This window comes from Microtus ochrogaster, chromosome 2 (assembly GCF_000317375.1).
Source record: "Microtus ochrogaster isolate Prairie Vole_2 chromosome 2, MicOch1.0, whole genome shotgun sequence".
In the NCBI taxonomy this organism is placed as follows: domain Eukaryota; kingdom Metazoa; phylum Chordata; class Mammalia; order Rodentia; family Cricetidae; genus Microtus; species Microtus ochrogaster.
Genome location: NC_022010.1, coordinates 19735951 through 19757728, shown reverse-complemented (window position 1 = coordinate 19757728; position 21778 = coordinate 19735951). Strand labels below are relative to the sequence as shown.

General features: G+C 44.2%; 1 protein-coding gene across 2 annotated transcripts in view; it reads left to right on the top strand.

Annotated features, from left to right (window-relative positions):
• Nucleotides 1-18489, top strand: part of LOC101991134 (zinc finger protein 11) — a 39059-nt gene extending 20570 nt beyond the window's left edge. Inside the window, exons 1-3 of one of the 2 annotated variants that reach the window (XM_005344534.3) lie at nucleotides 5673-5723; nucleotides 13290-13385; nucleotides 16205-18489. In XM_005344534.3, coding sequence (XP_005344591.1) covers nucleotides 13376-13385; nucleotides 16205-18171 — 1977 coding nt within the window. In that variant the 5' untranslated portion in view covers nucleotides 5673-5723; nucleotides 13290-13375 and the 3' untranslated portion in view covers nucleotides 18172-18489. Of the gene's footprint in view, nucleotides 1-5672; nucleotides 5724-13289; nucleotides 13386-16204 lie in introns of those variants that run through there. The other variant, XM_026786344.1, reaches the window with a different exon arrangement.
• The last annotated feature ends 3289 nt before the right edge of the window (nucleotides 18490-21778 follow it).

Sequence of the window (21778 nt, the reverse complement as noted above, 5' to 3'; positions counted from 1 at the left end):
ATACCACTTTATGGTTCATTGTTGATGGATACTTTGTTTCCATATCTTAGCTACTGTAAAGAGCACCGCAGTGTTTGTAGGAGTGCTCACATTTGTATTCAACATGATCTTTCACTCCCTTCCAGTCTATACCCAGTACTGTGCTTACTGGATGGCAGTGGCATTCTTTTGCCTGTTGAAGACCATTTGTACTATTCTGCACAATGACTGTCCTAATTTACATCTCCATCAACATTGTATAAATGATCCTTTTTCTTCACTTCTTTATCAATACATGTTTGCAGTTTCTTTTTTTTTTGAGACAGGGTTTCTTTGTGCAGCCCTCACTGACCTGGAACTCTTTTTCTAAACCAGACTGGCCTGGAACTCAGAGATCTGCTTGTCTCTGCCTCCCGAGTGCTGGAATTAAAGGCATGTGCCACCACTGCCTGGCTATATATTTGCATTTTTATATTAGCCATTTATTTCGCAGCCAGGTGATACTTTATTGTTATCTCCTCATAATTGGCGATGTTGACCATTTTTCATGTTTATTTTTGATATTAGGCCTTTATGAATTTGTGTTTATGTATTGCGCGTGTGTATATACAGTGTATTTGTTTTTCAAGACAGGGTTTCTCTGTGATTTTGGAGCCTGTCCTGGAACTAGCTCTTGTAGACCAGGCTGGTCTTGAACTCACAGAGATCCGCCTGCCTCTGCCTCCCGAGTGCTGGGATTAAAGGTGTGTGCCACCACCGCCCAGCTTATTTGTGTGTTTCTATGGTGTGTGCGTGTGTGTGTGTGTGTGTGTGTGTGTGTGTGTGTGTGTAAACTCCTGCATGTGTATGTGGAAGCCAAAGGTTATTCTTTCTTCCTCTATTGGTCTCCATCTGATGCTTACCAATTGGTTAGATTAGTTGTACACTGAGTCCCCAACAGCCTTCTTTGCCACCTCTCAGCACTAGGTACAGAAGAATGTGTCAGAGAGACACTATGTCCTAGTCCTACAAAACCCTACAGAAGCCATTCAGCTTCCTCCCAGAGTGTTGCTACAGCTGCAGGGCTACTATGTATCTTCCCACCTGCCAGGCTCCCCACAGACAGTTTTCGCTGCTTGGCCTTGCTCAAGCTGAGAGGGGAGCAGGGCTGTGCTCTATCCTGTCATGCATGCTGCTAGAGCTGGCTCTCTTGTTCTGACAGATGCTCAGAAAACACCATAGTTCTTTTGTTATTGACTGCATCTGGAAAGGGCCCTGGGTTGAGTGAATATCCTCCACACCTAGTATGCTTTTTTTTTCTCCAGATGAACGAAGTGCACCACACACTAAGGGAATAATGCTACCTCCAAAACAACAGCAGCAACAACAACAACCCTTAAGTTTTTCCTCCAGTGAGGTCATTTAAATATATTTTTTTTGACCCGCGGCTCAGGAAATGAAATCTTTTATGAGTGCACTAGTGCTCTGTCATTTCTTCCTTAGGAACTCTGGGAAACAGCCCTTCGAACTGAAATACTCCAGACACATACACCAGGGCTTCCTGGTGTTTGGACTGCAATCGTGTACACTGGTTGCATAGGAGAGTGTGGGGGTTGGGGACAATCTGGCCATGGTCAAGGATGTGAGGACCAAGTATAAGTTCAGGGAACAGCACGATTGATCTGAAGGTACAGGTGTAAACTGAGTTTGATTCCCAGAACCTCTGCAAAAGTGTCAGGATGGAATCACCAGGAAGGTTGTCATCTAACCCCCACACACATATCTTGGCATGGAGAGCCATGCACACACACTGTACACCTTCAATATACTAAGAAAAACTATAAATTAAAAGTCAAACTCATAATGCACGTGAGGCATTTCTTGCAGTGCTAACCCACGTTTCCTCGTGCGGCCTGACTTCAGCTTTAGCCCTGAAATCCAACATAGCCATCTTCACTATACCTGCCATTGTGCGGGCATCACCAGCAAAACGACTGGAAGCTCCTTGGCTCTGATTCAGGACTGAGACATAGGACTGTGATGGTGATGCTGTGGTTAAAGTGCTTGGGTTGGCATGGATGAGGACCTGAGCTCAGACTTCCCAGATCCCAGGTCAAAGGTGTCTGGTTAAGTTTCTATTGATATCACAAAATCCCAAGACCAAAAGCAACTTAGGGAAGAAAGGGTTTATTTCATCTAAAAAGTTCCCATCTGGTATATCTCAGTATAGACCTTCATAAGAGTGACCACCATGTAACAGTCAGTATTAGACTGTCTTGAAATCTCCACCAAAGAAATCAATCCAGCAAATTCTTAGGACCAGGGTAGAAAACAGCCATATCATATGTAAAAATATCACAAGAATGTAAATCCAGTTGCTTTATTCCCCTGTGAAACCTCTTGACTCCGGCTTCCATAGCCCACATATCTCTCGTCACTATTTTCTCCTGCTAAGATGGTCCATGAAGCTCTGCTTTCAGTGTTCAGTCTTCTAGTTCAAAATCTCAAAGCCCTCCACATTTCTCCAAAACCCAACATTGTCAGTTTCTTCATGGCAGACCCCACTCCTGGTATCAACTTCTGTCTCTTATTTTTCTCTTGTGAAAAACACCATGACTGTTCTGGTTTGAATGACATGTATTCCGTAAGTCTCTGGCTTTTGAATACTCAGGTCTCTGGTTGGTGGCTGTTCGGGAAAGATTAAGAAATGTGGCTTCGTTTGAAGAAGGTGTTGCTGGCTTTGAGCTTTCAAAAGACTTGAGTCATTCACAGTGTGCTTCTGCTCCTTGTTTGTATACTCCTATATGAGTTCTCAGCGGCTGCTCCAGCACTAAGCCTGCCTGACTGCTGGCATGATCCCTGCCGTGATTGTGATGGATTATATCCTTTTGTAACTGTAAGCCCCAAATAAACTCTGCTTCTGTAAGCTGCCTTGGTCATGGTGTTTTATCACAGCAATAGAAAAGTAACTAAGACAATTACTGTCATAATTAGCCTAACCTGTCAGTTTGACACAATTCAGAGTCATTTTGGGAGTGGGAACCTCAATTGGAAAATAGCCTCTATGAGCTTGGCCTAATTGCTAATTGATCTAGAGGACCCAGCCCACTTCTGGTGGCGCCATTTGTAGGCAGGTAGTGCCATTCCTAGGTAGGTGGGCCCAAGAATAGTAGTTGAGCAAACATTGGAAAGCAAGCCAGTAAGCAGTGATCCTTTTGTAACAGGCTCCCAGAACTTTTTTTTTTAACATTTATTTATTTATTTTTATTATGTTCTGCCTGTATATACACCTACATGTCAGAAGAGAGCACCCAATCTCATTCTGGATGGTTATAAGCCATCATGTGGGTGCTGGGAATTGAACTTAGAACCTTTGGAAGAGCATTCAGTACTCTTATCCTCTGAGCCATCTCTCCAGCCCCAGGCTCCCAGAGCTTAACACAACTGACTCCATGATGGAAGTACCATGCAAGCCCCAAAACTGAACACACAGACAGCACCACTAGGCAAAACAAACCAAAGCCGGGCGGTGGGGGCGCACGCCTTTAATCCCAGCACTCGGGAGGCAGAGGTAGGCGGATCTCTGTGAGTTCGAGGCCAGCCTGGTCTACAAGAGCTAGTTCCAGGACAGGAACTAAAAAGCTATGGAGAAACCCTGTCTCGAAAATCTAAAAAAAACAAACAAAAAAACAACAAACAAACAAACAAACAACAAACAAACAAACAACAAACAAAAAAAGGCCTAATGCACAAAAATCCATAGTTCGGGAAAGTCTTTAAATGTACTAACCTTGGTTTTTGCTTTCTGTGGTTCTGCTTTTGGCTAAGTGTTCTTGCATCTGAAGTATGTCAACCCTGGCAATGGTTTTTGTGCTTGAAAGCTCACCCCAAGAAAGGCTCAGGGCAACAAAGGGATCTCAAACAGCCAGTGTGATAATTGACTGGCTAACAAAAACTTTCTATTGACTCAAACCCACATTCAAATAGTCTTCTCTGGAGGAATCCCCATGACATTTCAGGAGGTTGTGCAAATGGGTTTAGTGATCTGTAGTATAAATTTTTGGCATCCTATCCTGCTTTATTTACCTCCTTGAGAGCCATTATTTATGTGACTTTACTTCTCTGTACATCATCTCTCAGTAATTAAGTCTTAATCTGCACCTCATTAAGAGGCTTTCATTTCCAATCAGCTTGTCTTTCTCCCTGAAAGCTGATCTGTTTGACTTAGGATTTGAAATTCCCCAAAGCCCACTGTGCTGTCGCCACCTTCTTCCTCCTCTTCTTTCTTCTCTTTTCTTCTTTGTTGGTCAGTTTCACACAACGTGGAGCTATCTGAGAAGAGGGAACCATAATTAAGAAAATCTTCCAGCCGGGCGATGGTGGCGCATGCCTTTAATCCCAGCACTCGGGAGACAGAGGCAGGCGGATCTCTGTGAGTTCGAGACCAGCCTGGTCTACAGAGCTAGTTCCAGGACAGGCTCCAAAGCCACAGAGAAACCCTGTCTCGAAAAAAAAAAAAATCTTCCGTATGACTCGGGTACAGGCAATCCTGTGGGACATTTTCTTTAGGGATTGCTGGGGGAGGGCTCAGCCCATTCTGGGTGGTGTTCCTGGATTCTATAGGAAAGCAGGCTGAGCAAGTCAGTAAGCAGCACTCCTTCTCCACGGCCTCTGCATCAGCTCCTGCCTCCAGGTTCCTGCCCTGCTTGAGTTCCTGTCCTGACTTCCTTCAGTGATGAACAGTGCTGTGGAAGCCTAAGCTAATTTTCCCCTTTCCTCCTCAGGTTGCTCTGGTCATGGCGTTTATCACAGCAACTGTAACCCTAAAACACACACCATAGTCAAACTGTTACGATCCAAAGAATATCTGAAAATTAAGAAAGATGCAAAATGAATACATATATAGAAAAGCATGATCTTGTTAGAGCAATGTGTAATCAAGAGTAGAAATTTAAATATGAAGGTGGGTGTGGTGGCCCATAGGCCACCCCCCAATCCCAGCACTGCTAGGAGGCAGAGACCAGCCTGATCCACAGAGTGAGTTCCAGGACATCCAGGGATACACAGAGAAATCCCGTCTTGAAAGACAAACAAGAAAAAAAAAAAAAGAAAAACAAACAAACAAAAAATAAGTTACATCTTTTAATTCAGAGAAAAAGAATGCCAGTATAAGATTCTGTATTTAAAAAGATTTTGTATTCATCAGAGTATTCTTTCCAGAAAAAAAAGTGGACATCATGTCAACATGCCAGTTGCTTATCACAAGGCCAGAAGTGAAAATTACAATCTGCAAATGCCAGATATTTAATAGGGATTTGAAGCAACTACAAGGGAATGCAAAATACACACAAGTTAGTCAAAATACATTGTGCAAAATTCTCAGGATTGCCAAAAATATTTAAAAATAAAATAAATCTTTAAAATAAAAATCTGTGCAGCAAAGACCGGACGTTTTGTTCTTACTCAGCCTACAAGTGTCAGTTAGTCAAGGCTCTGGGGAGCCCGGAAGCGCTCTCCATTCAGTGCCACTAGACTGAGATGGGTTTCAGACCCGACTAGCTTTGTGTGGGATCGGCCAAGGTGGAGTCCGTTTCCAGTCTGCACTTCCGGGCCTTGCTCTTGCTGATCAGCCCGTGACCTCATCACTCCCGAACTCCGCAGAACCGGAACCCGGAGACCCCGGAACGGTATGCTGCGGAACCCGCGAGCCCGGACACGCCGGAATGGGACACCGCGGACACAACTGGTTCCGGAATCCGGACATGGTGAGTCGGTACCCGGCCTCCTGGTAGCCAGGGTTACGTGGCTGCTGCAGCCGTTCGGGGTGTCAGCGGGAGTCATGGGTCGATTCATTCAGGGGCAGCCCTGTCGGTTCTCAGCGAGGGCAGACAGCCGGATGGCAGGATCGTGGGGACAACCCGACTCCGTGTGTGCGGGTCCTGCCTGACAGGAGCGCGGGGCTGAGCCCCCTTCTGAGCATCCTAATCTCTCAGCAGCATCCATTCAGGACAGTAAATTCCTAAGTATTTCCCACGCCAACTTCCTGTCTCCCACTAAACTGTCCCCGCGTAGATTTCAAACAGACTCTGTGCTTTTTATCCGCCCCCTGCCACATCTAGTGGAGAATTTGAAAGGACTTGGTTTGTGTTTGCGAACGTTGCTCTGGAGCAGAAAGCTCAGCGACAGTTAGTAGACCCCGATAAGACTTTTCATGTCACACTTCGCTATCTTCTCTAAGCACAGACACTTTATCATGCTATCTTTGGGTTGAGCTTTCCCCTGGCTGACTTTCAGGTGTGTCTTCATTTTCTCCAATTTTTTTTTGTTTTGTTTTGGTACTGGATTCCAATACTTCCTGACAGCAAGTGTTGGTACTAGGTGCTCCCAGCTGCCCTGTCTCAGGGATTGTATAGTAAAGGGGAGTCCCCGGATTCTGTCCTAGGGTGGATCTGTGGGCATGCAGCCTTTAAGGGGAGCGGCCGGATCTCAAGGGGGTGAGGGGACCTCTGGTATATTTTATACGAAGGCACTGCATTTCCATACACACACTGGCTACTGTAATACGACTATGTCCTCATCCTGGTATTCTTACTCTGTATTGTGATTTTTGTTTGGATCATACAGTAAGTCAATTTTAACTTTTTTTAAAAAAGAGCTTTCACATTATTAAAAAGATCCCCATAGTAAATTTGCCATCTCCAATAGTTTCAGAGGATTGCCCTTTCCCCTTCCCCTGTGTTTATGTTCCTCTCCTCCCCACTTCTTCTTTTTTTTTTCTAGTGCCCTTCATGTAGCCCAGGCTGGTTTAGAAATTTCCTTGTTTTTGCTGATGCCTTCGGACAACTGGTTATCTCTTTTGTAACAGCTCTCCCAAAGGCTGTGTTAAATTGCTGTTGCATATAAATTAGAACCTATGCTTTTATGCAGCTCCTGGAAGCATATACTATAAATGATTTCTAGGACTGTAAGGACCTGTTTTTTTTTAAACCCCTTTTCTGCACTTATGACCACCCCATGGATGTGTTTATACATATAGTTACCCGCTGCCTGAGGTCTAGGGAGATTTTCACCTTCTTTGCTCCCAAAGCTTGGGAGTATATATATATATATATATATATATATTCCCTTGAATAAAGGATGGAAACTCAGTGTCACTCGGTTTTTTTTTTTTCATGTCTGACATCAAGGCAATAGGTACCCATTGTAGATACATCACCAGACTGTGAGTTTCAGTATTCTCTTCTTTGCAAAAACATATTCTGCCATCTCTGGGCCCACTCATAGACTAGGTCTCTATTGTGTTCTGTGACTATGTCAGCAAATTTCTAATGGCTTTTGTATATGCTGAACATCTTCTCATTCGAGAATGAGACTAGTACCATTCTAGTGCCTGCTTGAGTAAGCTCCATGAAGTTTAAGAATGCCCTGTTCCAATGAAAACCTAAAAGATCCAAAATCTCATCTTTTTGTAGTATTTATCTTCCTCGACTTACTGATCCCCTGGTCATTTCTATCACCATATGCGCTTTGAAATAATTGGTCATATTTGTGTGTAGTTGTACATGCCTGGATTTCTTGTAGTTGAGATGCCGCATGAGAGATTGAGTTCAGGGCCAGCTTGGGCTGCACAGGGGGTACCAGGCCCCCTCAGATCCTGCACTTGTTTGATTAGAGTTACCCCAAGATATTTTATGTTATTTGTGGCTATTGTAAAGGGTCGTGTTTCTCTGATTTCTTTCTCAGCATGCTTATCATCTGTATATGAGAGGGCTACTGATTTTTTAAAAAATTAATCTTGTATCCTGCTATAAGAATTTTCTTCGATGAGGGGAGAGAGCTGAACTTATCTATGAATATAGGGGTGAGTGTTTAGACCTATGGGTACTTGGCTAGGTGTCCAGTAGCAAGCACGATTTCCTTCTTGGTTAGCAAGCATTGAATCCGGTTAAGAGAGTTGTTAGTTACCTCCAAGCTATTCTTACATGTCCTATGCTATTCTGGTTGTTGGTATTGTTCATAGGCGTCATAGCTGGGTAGCACTGTTGGTTGCTTCTCTCCTTTAGAAACTTTCATGGCACCTTCTGGTACCATGAAAGTAGTCCTCTGGGAGGGGTCTTTAGGATCTGATCCTCTGGGTCCTGTGTCTGAAGTACACATTGTCTTCTGCAGTAAGGATAACAGCAGTAGCCTATCATGTCGTGGGAGTCTCCTGTACTCTCCTGTAAATATATATCGCCTTTCTAATATTCATTCGATCAGGTCTGTTCTTCTAAGGAACCCTAACTAATACCATATATTAAAGCTCCCTTAAGTTGACAGTTTGTCCTTAGTCCTTCCTGTGTTTCTGATAGTCTGGTTTATTTTCTAAAAGTAAAGTCTTGTGTACAGTGAGGAGTTAGGAAACCCACTAAACTAATGTAATTTTCATTGGTTAGCAAATTGACAGTTGAAGTAGAGATGGTAGAGACTCATTTCACCTTTTGGTACCCAATAGTCTGTGTATGATGATAGCATTTGCAGGTAATTTACAGACATCTTCTAGTATACTTTATTTTAGATTTCTCACAATTCGTGCTATAATATAAATACTACATAACTATTCAGTTTTTTTGCACTGTTATAGAATAACAACAAGAAAAGTATGTGCTCAGCTAGATTTTCCCACAGTACTTTTTATCATTTTGTACTGGGTGAGTCTGCCGATGTGAAACGCACAAAAAGCCTCTATATTTTGATCGTGAGGACACTAGGGTGGTTATGATTGCCCATTGCTTCTTAAACTATTGCCTTGTAAAGTTAGAGCTTAAAGTTTTTTTTTTTTTTTTTTTTTTGGTAGTAACGAGGGTTGAACTTTGGGCATCATTCTTATGAGGCAGGTGCTGCATCCCCGCAAAGTCGTTCTGTGAAGTGAAAACAACCGTGAAGCGCAGGCTCAACTCACGTCTTACTCATCTTCCATGTGTCATGGCGGAGTTTTATTTTTCTGTCCTGCCTGTTTCAGATTATGCCATGTGGCATAGGCTGGCCCCTGTGTCACAGTCCTCTTATTTGACCCTCCTGGGGTCACAGGCACGCTCCATAGGCTATGCTTCTGATCTTTTGATAGAGTTTCAACATCTTTTCACTTTTCATATAAAAGCACAGAATGTTGGGGGTAGGTTTTGGGGACTTCTGCTATCTTTGCATCTGATAACCCCACTTCTGTTTTATCTTATGTATACAATGGTAAGTTGTTAGTAAAGTTGCCTATTTTTATTGTGATTTCTTATTTTCCATTGCTTTGTGATTCTTATTTTCAGTTTTGAAATGGATGCACTCAGGAGTCTTCATTTCTTTCTTTGATTTTTATTTATTTCTGTGTGCATGCACTGTATATGCATATTCAGGTATGTGGGTGCACATTTGTGTGTGAGTATGGGTGTGCACGCACATATGAGTACATGTGTGTAGAGGCCAGATGCTGGTGGCAGGTGTTTTCCTCAATTGTTTCCCATCTTACACATTAACACAGTGACTCTCACTTGAACCCAGCGTGTGCTGGTTTGTTGAGTTTAGCTAGCTGCCTTTCTCCAAAGATATTCCTGTCTGTCTCCTGAGACTTGGAATTCCAAGGAGGCTGTCTTAGTTAGGGTTTCTGTTGCTGTGAAGAGACACCATGACCATGGCAACTCTTGTAAAGGGAAGCACTTCATTGGGGTGGCTTACGTTTTCAGAGGTTTAGCCCATTGCCAATGTGTGACATGGCAGCACTGTGTGACATGGTGCTGGAGAGGGAGCTGAGATTCCTGCACATTGTGCAGGCAACAGGAAGTGTTCTCAGTGTCGCACTGAGGGAAGCTTGAGCAAAAGAGACCTCAAAGCCCACCTCCACAGTGACCCACTTCCTCCAGCAAGGCCACACCTACTCCAGTAAGGCCACACCTCCTAATAGTGACACTCACTTTGTGGACTGTTTTCTCTCAAACCATCTCAGGGGTCCTTAGGACAACTTGGCTTTTCCATGAATGTTAGTGTTTACCCACTGAGCCATCTCCCTTCCTTAAGTTCCCTGTTTGACTTTATGAATCCTTGGCACTTAGTTTCTGTTCTTAAGGCCATTGCTAGCTCTGGACAACAAATACTGTGGGTCGTCATGTAGTTCTGTAGTTTCTGTGAACTAGGAATTTGCATTTAAGTGCATTCTGTTTCTGTGATTACTCAACACTACTTATTGAGAAGGAAATGGCTCTATAACAAGGACTTATGGTGACATCTGTGTACTGAAAATGGCCTTTAATTGATTCACTTTTTGTGCTTTCCCAGGGTAAAGGTTTTCTCATTAGGTATAATAAGTCAGCTCTGTTATGCTTTAGTAAGTAGTAGCCTCAACTTCAGGTGAGCTTAAACACCAAAGGTGTGGGTCAAATAGCTGTGTGGTTGCTGCTGGTCATTGTGGGTGGCAGGAAGAAGAGCTGGCTTTTAAAGCTATTAAGACATGATATAAATGGTTTCTGCTGGCGTCTCGGGCCTTCTCTGAGTTTCTCTGGGGTGGTGTGGGGTATGGGAACTTCTCACAAAAAGCCATACTGAAGAGTGAGCAGCATCTGCCAGATGCTTAGTTTGTTCTCGGTCACAGCTGTCTCGGTTCACAGCTCTTGAGGAGACAGCCCTAGGGTGTATGTTCATCCTTCCTCACTGCAGTCTGGAGCTCCTGTCACTCCCCTGCCGAATCCACTAAAGTTAGCACGTGGCCATCTGGGGAGCTTACTTTTCAGCAGTGTGCTGACTATTCTGGGTATTTGCCTTTCTGTATAAATTTTAGAATCCTTTTACCCCCTTAAGTTTAAAGTTTTAAAATAACATTTAATTTGTGTCTGAGTGTGTGCGTGCATGTGTGTGTGTTTTTACATGTGGAGTTGTGTGTGTGTACTACAGCATGCTTGAGGTCAGAGGACAGCCTGTAGGGGTTGGTTCTCTCCTGCCTTTGTGGGTCCTGAGGATGGAACCCAAATTGTCAATCATGGCCAAAAGTATCTTACCCTCTGTAGGGAGCAGTAAGCTGTCAATCATGGCCAGAAGTGCCTTTACCCTCTGTAGGGAGCAGTAACCGCTGAGCTACCTCTCCAGCTCTGACAGTACCACTTGTGAATCAGAACACAGTGCCCTGGTTAGATAGGTGGTTTTGTTTTTGTCAACTTGGCACAAACAAGAGTTGTCTGAGAAGCTGGAACTCCAGTTGAGAAAATGCCCCCATCAGATTGGCCTGTAGGCAAGCTTGGGGCATTTTCTTGGTTGATGATTGATGTGGAAGAGCACTAGGAGAGGTGCTGTCCCTGTATCCCCTGCTACTTTCGTGTCCCATGTGTTCTTCTTCTTTTTTTTTTTTTTTTTTTTGGTTTTTCGAGACAGGGTTTCTCTGTGGCTTTGGAGCCTGTCCTGGCACTAGCTCTGTAGACCAGGCTGGTCTCGAACTCAGAGATCCACCTGCCTCTGCCTCCCGAGTGCTGGGATTAAAGGCGTGCGCCACCATCGCCCGGCTCCCATGTGTTCTTAAGGCCTCATCCAATTCGGTGGCCTCTATCTAGTTTCCTGACCTCCACAAACACCCCAAGTAAAGTGCACAGATCTGAAAATTCAGAGCTAGGGTAGTATCCTGGAGAGAACATGTTTGTCTTTCTGGGCCTCAGTATAATGTTTCTCAATTCCATCCATCTCCCTGCGAATTTCATTGTCTTTACAGCTGAGTAAAATACCCCTGTGTATACGCATTACCTTGTCATTGTATACTCTTCAGCTGGTGGGCATCTAGGCGGATCCATTGCCTGGCTCTTAGGATAGAGCATCATGGTCAGAGATGAGCAAGGGTCTCTGTAGTGGTTATGCTGGGACATGTGGTGGTCTATTCTTAGCTGTCTGAGAAGCCTCCACACTGATTGCCATAGTGGTTATACAGTTGACAGTCCCAGCAGCAGTGCCCAGGTGATCTCCTTGCCCCACATCCTCACTGGCTCTTGTTCTCTTGATTATACCCATTCTGACTGTGGTGAGACGGAATCTCAAAGGACTAAACTTGCATTCTTGATGGCTAAGGACAGCGAACCATTTAAAAGCATTCATTGACCATGTGTTGGTCTTCTTTGGAGAGCGTTCTCTCTGTTGAGTTCCTTAGCCCATTGATTGGGTTGTTTGTTTTCTTTTGTTTAGTTCTTTGTGCTATTGACTTTTATTTCAGGAGCTGCTGTCATTCGGGGATGTGTCCATTGACTTCTCCCCAGAGGAGCGGGAATGCCTAGACCCTGCTCTGTGGAGTTTGTATAGGGGTGTGATGTTGGAGAATTACAGGAACCTTGTCTCCCTGGGTGAGGAGCTCTGTCTACAGAATTCTTAGCTCCCTCTCAACATCTGATTTCCCTTCTCTGTAGCCTGTGTCTCAAGGGCTTCTGTTTTGTATGAAGGCAGTTGGCATTCCTACGCATAAGAGAAATATTTTAGAGGTTTGATGGTCTGGAGAAGATCATTTTAATTGAATTTATTTTAAAATATCCTTTCTTGAGGAAGTGTTTCTTCTTCATGCTAGATCAGTGATTCTCAACCTGTGGGTTTGACCCCCCCCCCAGGGTCACACATCACATTTCCTGCATAGCAGATGTTTACATCACAATCATCACAGCAACAGAATTACAGTTACAAAGGAGCAACAAAAATGATGTTCTGGTTGGGGTCAGTACAACTGGAGGAACTGTGTTAAAGGGTTGCAGCACAAGGAAGGTTGAACCCAGCGCTCTAGACCAGTGGTAACTCCAGAAAGTTGCCGGCACAAAGCATCGTGGCTGTGTCTTCAAACTCATTTGCTTTGAGCTGGTCACGTGTGCAACTGAAGCTCAGCATCTCAGGGTTGAAAATCCCTCACACACATTTTTTTTTCTCTGAGTAGCCTTGGTTGGCCTGGAACCAGTCTGGCCTTGAACCCGGAGATATGCCTGTCTTTGCCTCCCAAGTGCTGGGGTAAAAGGTGTGAGCCTCGCAGGCGGTGGTGGCGCACACCTTTAATCCCAGCACTCGGGAGGCAGAGGCAGGTGGATCTCTGTGAGTTCGAGACCAGCCTGGTCTACAAGAGCTAGTTCCAGGACAGGCACTAAAAAAACCCTGTCTCGAAAAAAAAAAAAAAAAAGGTGTGAGCCTCCACCACTCAGCAGACATTCTAATGTGTATGGCAGGGAATAATCAGAAATCATTTCCTGAAATCTCCTCTTATGTTTCTTCTTTTCGCCTAGCAAAGTATGGTCAGAGAAATGTTATTACTTATTAGGAGACTCGTAACTGAACATTGTTCTCTATTTTGTAATAAACAGGTCTCGCTGTGTGAAAGCCTTACCTGGTCTCATCGCTGGAGCAGAGACAGGCGCCTTGGAATGTGAAGACACAAGAGCCAGGAATCATGTGCCCAGGTCGGTAGGAATGACACAGGAAGAAGTCACGCTTTCAGGTGGGGGTTGGGAAGGCCTGTTTCAGTGGAGATGACTTTTCAGGAGCCTCTGGAGCTGGACCTACATATTGTTGTGAGCTGCCTGCCATGTGGGTACTGGGAACTGAACCTGGGTCCTCTGGAAGAGCTACGCATGCTTGAAATTGTCAGGCCACCTCTCCACTCCAGATGCATAAGCTTTACTTACACAAATAACAAATTCAGACAATGGCCATGGAAAGACCTGTCAGCTGTTGCCATTTCTGTGGACTGAGACTATCCAGATGGTATGGCATTGAACTATGTAGAATTCAGTAATCATTCAAGTAGATTTTCGTTTTGTGTTTTCTGTAGGTTTTATTTCTGTCTGTTAGAAACACTTACTCATATTTCTGCTTAGGACTCCTTAGGCTTGGGCTGGAGGGAAGTCTGTCATTGAGAACGAGTCATACTTTTCGGAGGACCCCAATTTGATTCCCAATGTTCAGGTTGGGTGGCTCCATTGCCCCCTTCTGGCTTCTGCAAGCACTGCCCTCAACACACGCATACCTGTACACAAACAGATGCATTCATTACAAAAAGATTCTCTAGTCCCCTCTTCTCTGGTGGACCATCTGAAGTAATACCATCTTGTTGATTTTTTTTTTAATTTCTTTATTTATTATGTATACAACATTCCTTCCATGTTTGCTTGCAGGCCAGAAGAGGGCACCAGATCTCATTACAGATGGCTGTGAGCCACCATGTGGTTGCTGGGACTTGAACTCAGGACCTCTGGAAGAGCAGACAGTGCTCTTAACCTCTGAGCCATCTCTCCAGCCCCATCTTATTGATATTGTAATGATCATTTAGGTTTAGGTTCAGTGTTTCCATTCTGACCTGCTGTCCAAAGTAGACCTGTTATCTCCTGCACTGAGGAGCAGGAGATACTGGAATTCCCTATCGGGGGACCGTCAGACAGTTCACAGGTGTATTCATTTGTTCTCCTTTTCTCTCCCAAGAGAGCAGATGATGCGGGAAGCTGCTTTTGTTTTGGGTGTTGGTAGAATGCCGTTTTCAGAGGTGCAGAGCTGGGACAGACGAGAAGTAACAGGCTTTTCAGCAGAAGCCTGTGGGGAAATGAAGAGGCTCTGTTTGCTGTCCTGCTGTCTGGAGGACATGTCTGCTTGCCATGGTATTGAGGTCAGATTCAGAAACAATTCACCTAAGCGTAGTAACTGAGGTGATTTGTTATTTTGATTTTTTGCAGGTGTTTCTTCTCATTATACCCTAGGCTCTTCACAAGAGCAGGACAAAAAACCCATTTCTTCTAAAATACGATAGGGAGAAGATGCAGGAATTATGGCCTTGACAATTTGCATTAAAGATAGAAATGTAGGAGGCCTTCAGATACCAACCAACCCTTACTTGGCTCCAAGTTGGCAAAAGCTATGAATTTCATTACACCAGCATTTTTCTCTCCAACACGTCGTTTCCCAGCCTCAACAATGGTCTTCCTATGTTCATTACACATGTACTGGATTCTTAAGTATCTGTGTCTGGATTTGGATGTAGAAAAGAATTGGCGGGTGGTTAACTGAGTGCAGGAGCCCACACCTGTAAGATCAACGTGTTGGAGGATGAAGCAGAAAGATCATGGTAAGTTTAAGGTGAGCATTGGCTCTGTACCAAGTGCCAGGATAGACTGGGTTATCCAGTGAAACCTTGTCTCAAAACAAACAACAACCACAACCAACCAAACAACAACCAATTACTGCATTTATTAAAGGGATGTATTTTGGTACAGAGAAAACAGATTTGCTGGTGATAGAGTAATGAGCCCTTCCAAAAAGACAATCCCACTTTACAGTGTGTTCTTCATTCCTAAAATCTTTTTTTTTAATTTTTAAAAAATGATTTATTTAACTTTATTTTATGTGTATTGGTGTGAAGGTGTCAGATCTTCTGGAACTGTATTTTCAGACAGTTGTGAGCTGCCATGTGGGTGCTGGGAATTGAACCTGAGTCCTCTCTGGAAGAGCAATCGGTGCTCTTAACCACTGAGCCATATCTCCAGCCTCTAAAATCTCTTTTCTAAAGAAATATTTGGTTCAAAGTTTGGTCCAGCTATGTTTCAATTGTTCAGGTTCCTAATAAAAGCATGGAACAGTTGTGTCTTAAGATTTACCAATATTTCATTTAAGAGGAAAGTTATGTTTCCAGATGTGATGTGGGCATTTACTCAAACATACAGTTTTCTTAGCCACTGCTCTGAGATGCTGTGGCTCTTGGTCTCAGCTGGCAGTGGGTTCTCTGTTGTGCACAGTTGCTGCATTCTGGCTATAAAATGCTTCCTAGCCTTCACATTCATCGGTGCATGTGGAGCTTCTCTCCTAGGTGAACTCTGGTGTCAGTTCAGAATCAAACTGGTATTGAAGCCTTTGCCACATTTTTGATATTTGAAGGGTTTTGCTCTGGTGTAAAAAAAAATTTGGAGCCAAGTAAGGGTTGGTTGGTATCTGAAGGCTGCATTTCTATCTTTAATGCAAATTGTCAAGGCCATAATTCCTGCATCTTCTCCCTATCGTATTGTAGAAGAAATAGTTTTTTTGTCCTGCTCTTGTGAAGAGCATAGGGTATAATGAGAAGAAACACCTGCAAGAAATCAAAATAACAAATCACCTCAGTTACTATGCTAAGGTGAATTGTTTCTGAATCTGACCTCAATACCATGGCAAGCAGACATGTCCTCCAGACAGAAGGACAGCAAACAGAGCCTCTTCTTTCCCTCAGTTAAAACTGTATGTCTTCTTTTCTCCCCAGAAAATCAGTGTGACTGTAATGACTCCGCAAAAGCCTTTGATCATCATGCAGATTGTACCATCCATCAGTGTACGCACAGTGGAGAGGAGCCATTGAGACATGAAGAACATGGCAAAGCTTTCGTTGATGATTCAGCTTCTGATCGGCATTTGCCCTACAAATGTAAAGACTGTGGCAAAGCCTTTAAGTACCGCTCCATCCTCTCCCAACACCGCGTCATTCATACTGCTGCAAGGCCCTACCAATGTCAGGAATGTGGCAAAGCCTTCAAAAGAAGTAGGAACCTCACACAACACCAGATGACTCATAAGAGGGAGAAACCATACAAATGTGAAGACTGTGGTAAAGCCTTCACTACACATTCGGTACTTATTCAACACCAAATCAGTCACACTGGAGAGAAACCCTACAAATGTAAAGACTGTGGCAGATCCTTTAAATATAATTCAACCCTCACTCAGCATGAAGTCATTCATAGTGAAGCAAAGCCCTACAGATGTCAGGAATGTGGCAAAGCCTTCAAGAGAAGGCACACCCTTAGTCAACATCAGATAATTCATAAAGGAGAGAAACCGCACAAGTGTAAGGAATGTGGCAAGACCTTTAGTAAACATTCATCTCTTACCCAACACCAGGTCATTCACACTGGCGAGAAACCCTATAAATGTAACGAATGTGGGAAAGCCTTCAGATATCAGTCAACCCTGACTCGACACCAAATTGTTCATACCGGGGCAAAGCCCTACCAATGTCAGGAATGTGGCAAAGCCTTCAATAATAGCTCAACTCTCAGTCGCCACCAGAGAATCCACACAGGAGAGAAACCCTACAAATGTCAAGAGTGTGGCAAAGCCTTTTACTGTTCTTCATTTTTGATCCAGCATATGAAAATTCATTTTGAAGAGATGCCCTATAGATGCAAAGAGTGTGGTAAACCCTTTAGGCTTTCCTCACAGCTGATTCGACACCAGAGAATCCATACTGGAGAGGAACCTTATCTATGTAAAGAGTGTGGCAAAACCTTCAAATACCACTCAAACCTGACTCGACACCAAATACTTCATACTGGAGCGAAACCCTACAAATGTCAGGAATGTGGCAAAGCCTTCAATAATAGCTCAACACTTACCCGACACCAGATAATCCACACAGGAGAGAAACCCTACAAATGTCAAGAGTGTGGCAAAGCCTTTTACTGTTCCTCGTACTTGATCCAGCATATGAAAATTCATTTCGAAGAGATTCCCTATAGATGCAAAGAGTGTGGTAAGCCCTTCAAATGTTCTTCGCAGCTTGTTCGACACCAGAGAATTCACAGTGGAGAGAAACCCTACATATGCAAAGAATGCGGCAAAGCCTTCAATTGTACTTCGTACCTTACTAAGCATCAGAGAATTCATACTGGAGAGAAACCCTACGTGTGTAAAGAGTGTGGCAAAGCCTTTAATTGTTCTTCCTATCTTTCTAAACACCAGAGAATTCATATTGGTGACAGACTGTATAAATGCAGGGAATGTGGCAAAGCCTACTACTTTTCTTCACAGCTTAACCGACATCAGAGAATCCATACGGGAGAGAAACCCTACATATGTCAAGAGTGTGGCAAAGCCTTCAACTGTTCCTCATATCTCAATAAGCATCAGAGAGTCCATGTTGTAGAAAAGCCCTATGTGTGTAAGGAGTGTGGCAAGGCTTTTAACTGTGCTGCATACCTTACTAAGCACCAGAGGATTCATACCGGAGATAGAGTTTACAGATGTAAAGAGTGTGGCAAAGCCTATTACTTTTCCTTCCAGCTCAATCGGCACCAGAGAATACATACCCAAGAGAAATCCCATCGCTGTAAGGAGTGTGCCAAAGCCTTTATTACTTCTTCCAGCCTGAAGCGGCACCAGGAAACTCATGTTAGCGAAACCCAGCAGTGTATAGAATTTGGCAAAGCCTCAATAGTAAGAATTTGTCAGTAGGTGTTTCATAAAGGGGAAACACCCCATATATACAGTTCAGGACTTGAATAACTGCAGGGTCCCTAGCTCACACCGAAAGGCTCATAGGTGAGGGAGACACTCCAAGCGTGAAGTGTGCCGAAACCTGTAACAGGTGTGTAGCAGCTACTCTGTACTAAACAGTCCACAGGGGAGAGCAGCTTACAGATGCCATAATATGGCCTGGCCTTGGGTCTCAGCAGAAAATTCATATCAGAAAGAGCGCTGTCCTATGTGTAGCCCTCAGAGGAGTCTAGTGCTGTCCTGGAAACCCCCTCACTAAATAAAAATATTAACAATGCTTTCTCTAATACCTCAGATCGATTTTTAGAAGACAGCCCCTACCTCAATAAATCTTGATGTACATAAAGAGTTAGCACAGGACAGAAATCTTATGAGTATGTGGAATGTGGCAAAATTTTGGACTTCTGTTCACCATTAATCAACGGGGTGGAAGGAAATACACCACAGGTGTCACAGTTATTTGACCTCATCTCCGAAAAGATGGAGTTTGTCATACATCCAAATCTTCTGAATAACTTCACTGTTAAAAACTGCAAAGCTCTGCCATGGGCCATTTTAGCCTGCTTTCTGAGAAGTTTTTAACTTTTCTCCAGAGAGCACAAAGTAGATTTTGAAAAACTGTGTATTATGTACAAACATGGAGCGCATGGGTCTTGTCATCTCTAATACGTATGCTTGGCATCTTATTTTGTCACCGAGATTAGACCACCTTATTGGAGTATTACGTAACAAATCTTAGTGGTTTTGTTGAGGAATAGTGAAAGGCTGGTAATCCCTGTTCTCAGTGTCCTTATTCTTCAAACCTATGTATAGATTTGAAGGTTCTCCTTTAATCCATTCTTTTTGCACTTACCCAGAGGGATGTGTTCTAGCTTTCTGACTTGTAAGTTACTTATATTGTTTTTATCATACGGGTTTTATTCACACATCACCCCTTAGTTGTACAAAGGACACAGAAGTGTTGGCATTCATTAGTGTTGATGGCAACATACAAATCACAATCTAATGATAAGCTTTAGGAGTAGCGCTACAGAAATACCATATGCTTGTGGGCAGTAATTAAGAATAAAAGAAAATTATAAAGAAGTTATAAAGTCTTGAATGGCCAATAGTGAGGCAGGAGCAAGGATAGGCAGGGCTGGCAGGCAGAGAGACTAAATAGGAGAACCAAGGGAGTGAGAACAAGGAGAGGAGGACATCAGGGGCCAGCCAGCTGCACAGCCCCCCAGCTACACAGCCCCCCAGCTACACAGCCAGCCAGCTACACAGCCACCCAGCTACACAGCCAGCCAGCTACACAGCCACCCAGCTACACAGCCAGCCAGCTACACAGCCACCCAGCTACACAGCCACCCAGCTACACAGCCACCCAGCTACACAGTCACCCAGCTACACAGCCACCCAGCTACACAGTCACCCAGCTACACAGTCACCCAGCTACACAGCCACCCAGCTACACAGCAAGCCACAGAGAAGACGTAAAGAAATGTATACAAAAATAGAGAAAGATAAAAACCCACAGGCAAAAGGTAGTCAGGATAATATAAGAAAAGCTGTCAAGAAACAAAACAAACTAAGGCTGGGCAATTATAAGTAAGAATAAGCCTCTGTGTATGATTTATCTGGAGCTGGATGATGGGCCCCCCAAAAGCCAAAACAGTAAAACATCACACAACAAAGCTGGCAGACTATAACAAAACCAAGGGTGCTTTTGGGAGGAGTAATGTGTCCTGCCTGATAGGGAGAACGAGACAACCAAAGTGTGCATGTGTGTATGTATGTGTGCGTGCGTGCATGTATGTGTGCATGAAGCTTGAAGGTGCCAAATGAAGTGCAAATAATAAAAACTCAGAAATTGGGGTTCAACATGAAGACCTACAAAGCAAAGCAGCCAGTCATTGGCTCTTACCTCCACCTCAGTCCGGAATGGCAATCCTGTCTCCAGGAATCCTCCGTCTGAGAGCTGTCTCCTCCCATCTTATATTCCTCTCTAGGGCTGGGATTAAAGGTGTGTACCGCTACCGCCTGGTTTTTATGGCAAACTGGTGAGACTACTGGGATTAAAGGTGTGTGTCGTTGCCTGGTCTGTAAGGCTGATGAATGGGACTGTTTTACCCTCTGATCTTCAGGCAAGCTTTATTTATTAAAATACAAATAAATGAAATACCACTACATGTGTGCATGTGTGAATAGTGTATGTGTGTGTATAGTGTGTGTGTATGTGTGTGTGTATGTGTGTGTGTGTGTGTATGTGCAGAGAACATTTGGACATGGTGGTTTGCCCCTACAGGGCCTGTGTGGTAGTGGCGGAGATGGACAATGTTGAGGGTAGTGAGATGTGTAACTAAGGTGAGGACTGGGGCCGGAGCTGTCAGTGGGGGAAGTTCCAGGATGGCAGTCTTCTTGTAGGCTATGTGGAGTGGCACCTGCCTGGCTTGTGGGTGTGCTAAGGTTATGGAGAAGCTTTAATAACAGTTGAAGGACTAGAATTGTGTTGGCTAGTCTTTGTCAAGTTGACACAAGCTACCATCACCAGGGAAGAGGGAGCCTAGTTCAGAGAATGTCCCCACCAGATTGGCCTGTGTATGATGTTTACTTGATTGGTGACTGATGTGGGAGGAGCTAGCACACTGGACAGTGCCACCTGTAGAATGGTGATCCTGGGTGTTATTAGAAAGCAGGCTGAGTTCAAGGCCAGCCTGGTCTACAGGGTAAGTTCCAGGACAGCCACTGCTACACAGAGAGCCCTGTCAAATAAAAAGTAAAAGAAAAAAAAGGAGAGAAAAAGAGAAAGCAGACCACCAAGCCATGGACAACAAGCCAGTAAGCGGCATCCTCTGTGGCCTCTGCATCAGTTCCTGTTGCGTTCCACCCATGTGCATAGCTGATCACTCTCAACCTCTCTGGTAGCTTTTAGGAAGTTGCTTTCTACTTCTGTTTGCTGCTTTTGGCAAATGATACAGGTGCGTTATCTGTGTCAGTGGCTCTGCAGAGTACATTGTAGGGATAAGTCCCGCCCCTTAGGGGGCGTGTTCGCCTAAGGCTAATGTTTGCCTATAAATTTGGCAAGGGTGCTCCCAGCCGCTGCTTCTGCTTTCCTGGTCTCCGTGGGAACGGTGGTTCTGTAAGTCTATTAAAGCTGTATATATATATTTTTACAATCTGTCTGCATTCGTTTACGCCGTTACATTTTAGCGTCCAATGTCGGGCTATTTTGCCCCCGACTCAAGCGGGTAGCCCACTAGCTAACACAGCACCCTCCTGGGTGCTGTTTTTTAGTTCGTGACTCGGGCCCAAGTGCCGAGTCTGAGACACACTCGGCCACACAGGCCCATTCTGCCTGCCTTGGCTAAGTTTGCAGCAGAACCCCACTGCCTGAATTAGCAGAAGCTCAAGTATCTGCGGTTTTACAACAAAAGCTGCCACAGTGGCAGATTTGGTCTGATACAAAGTGACTTGGCCGGGCAGTGGTGGTGCATGCCTTTGATACCAGCACTTGGGAAGCAGAGGCAGGCGGATCTCTGTGAGTTTGAGGCCCGCCAGGTGGTAGTACTGCACGGCTTTA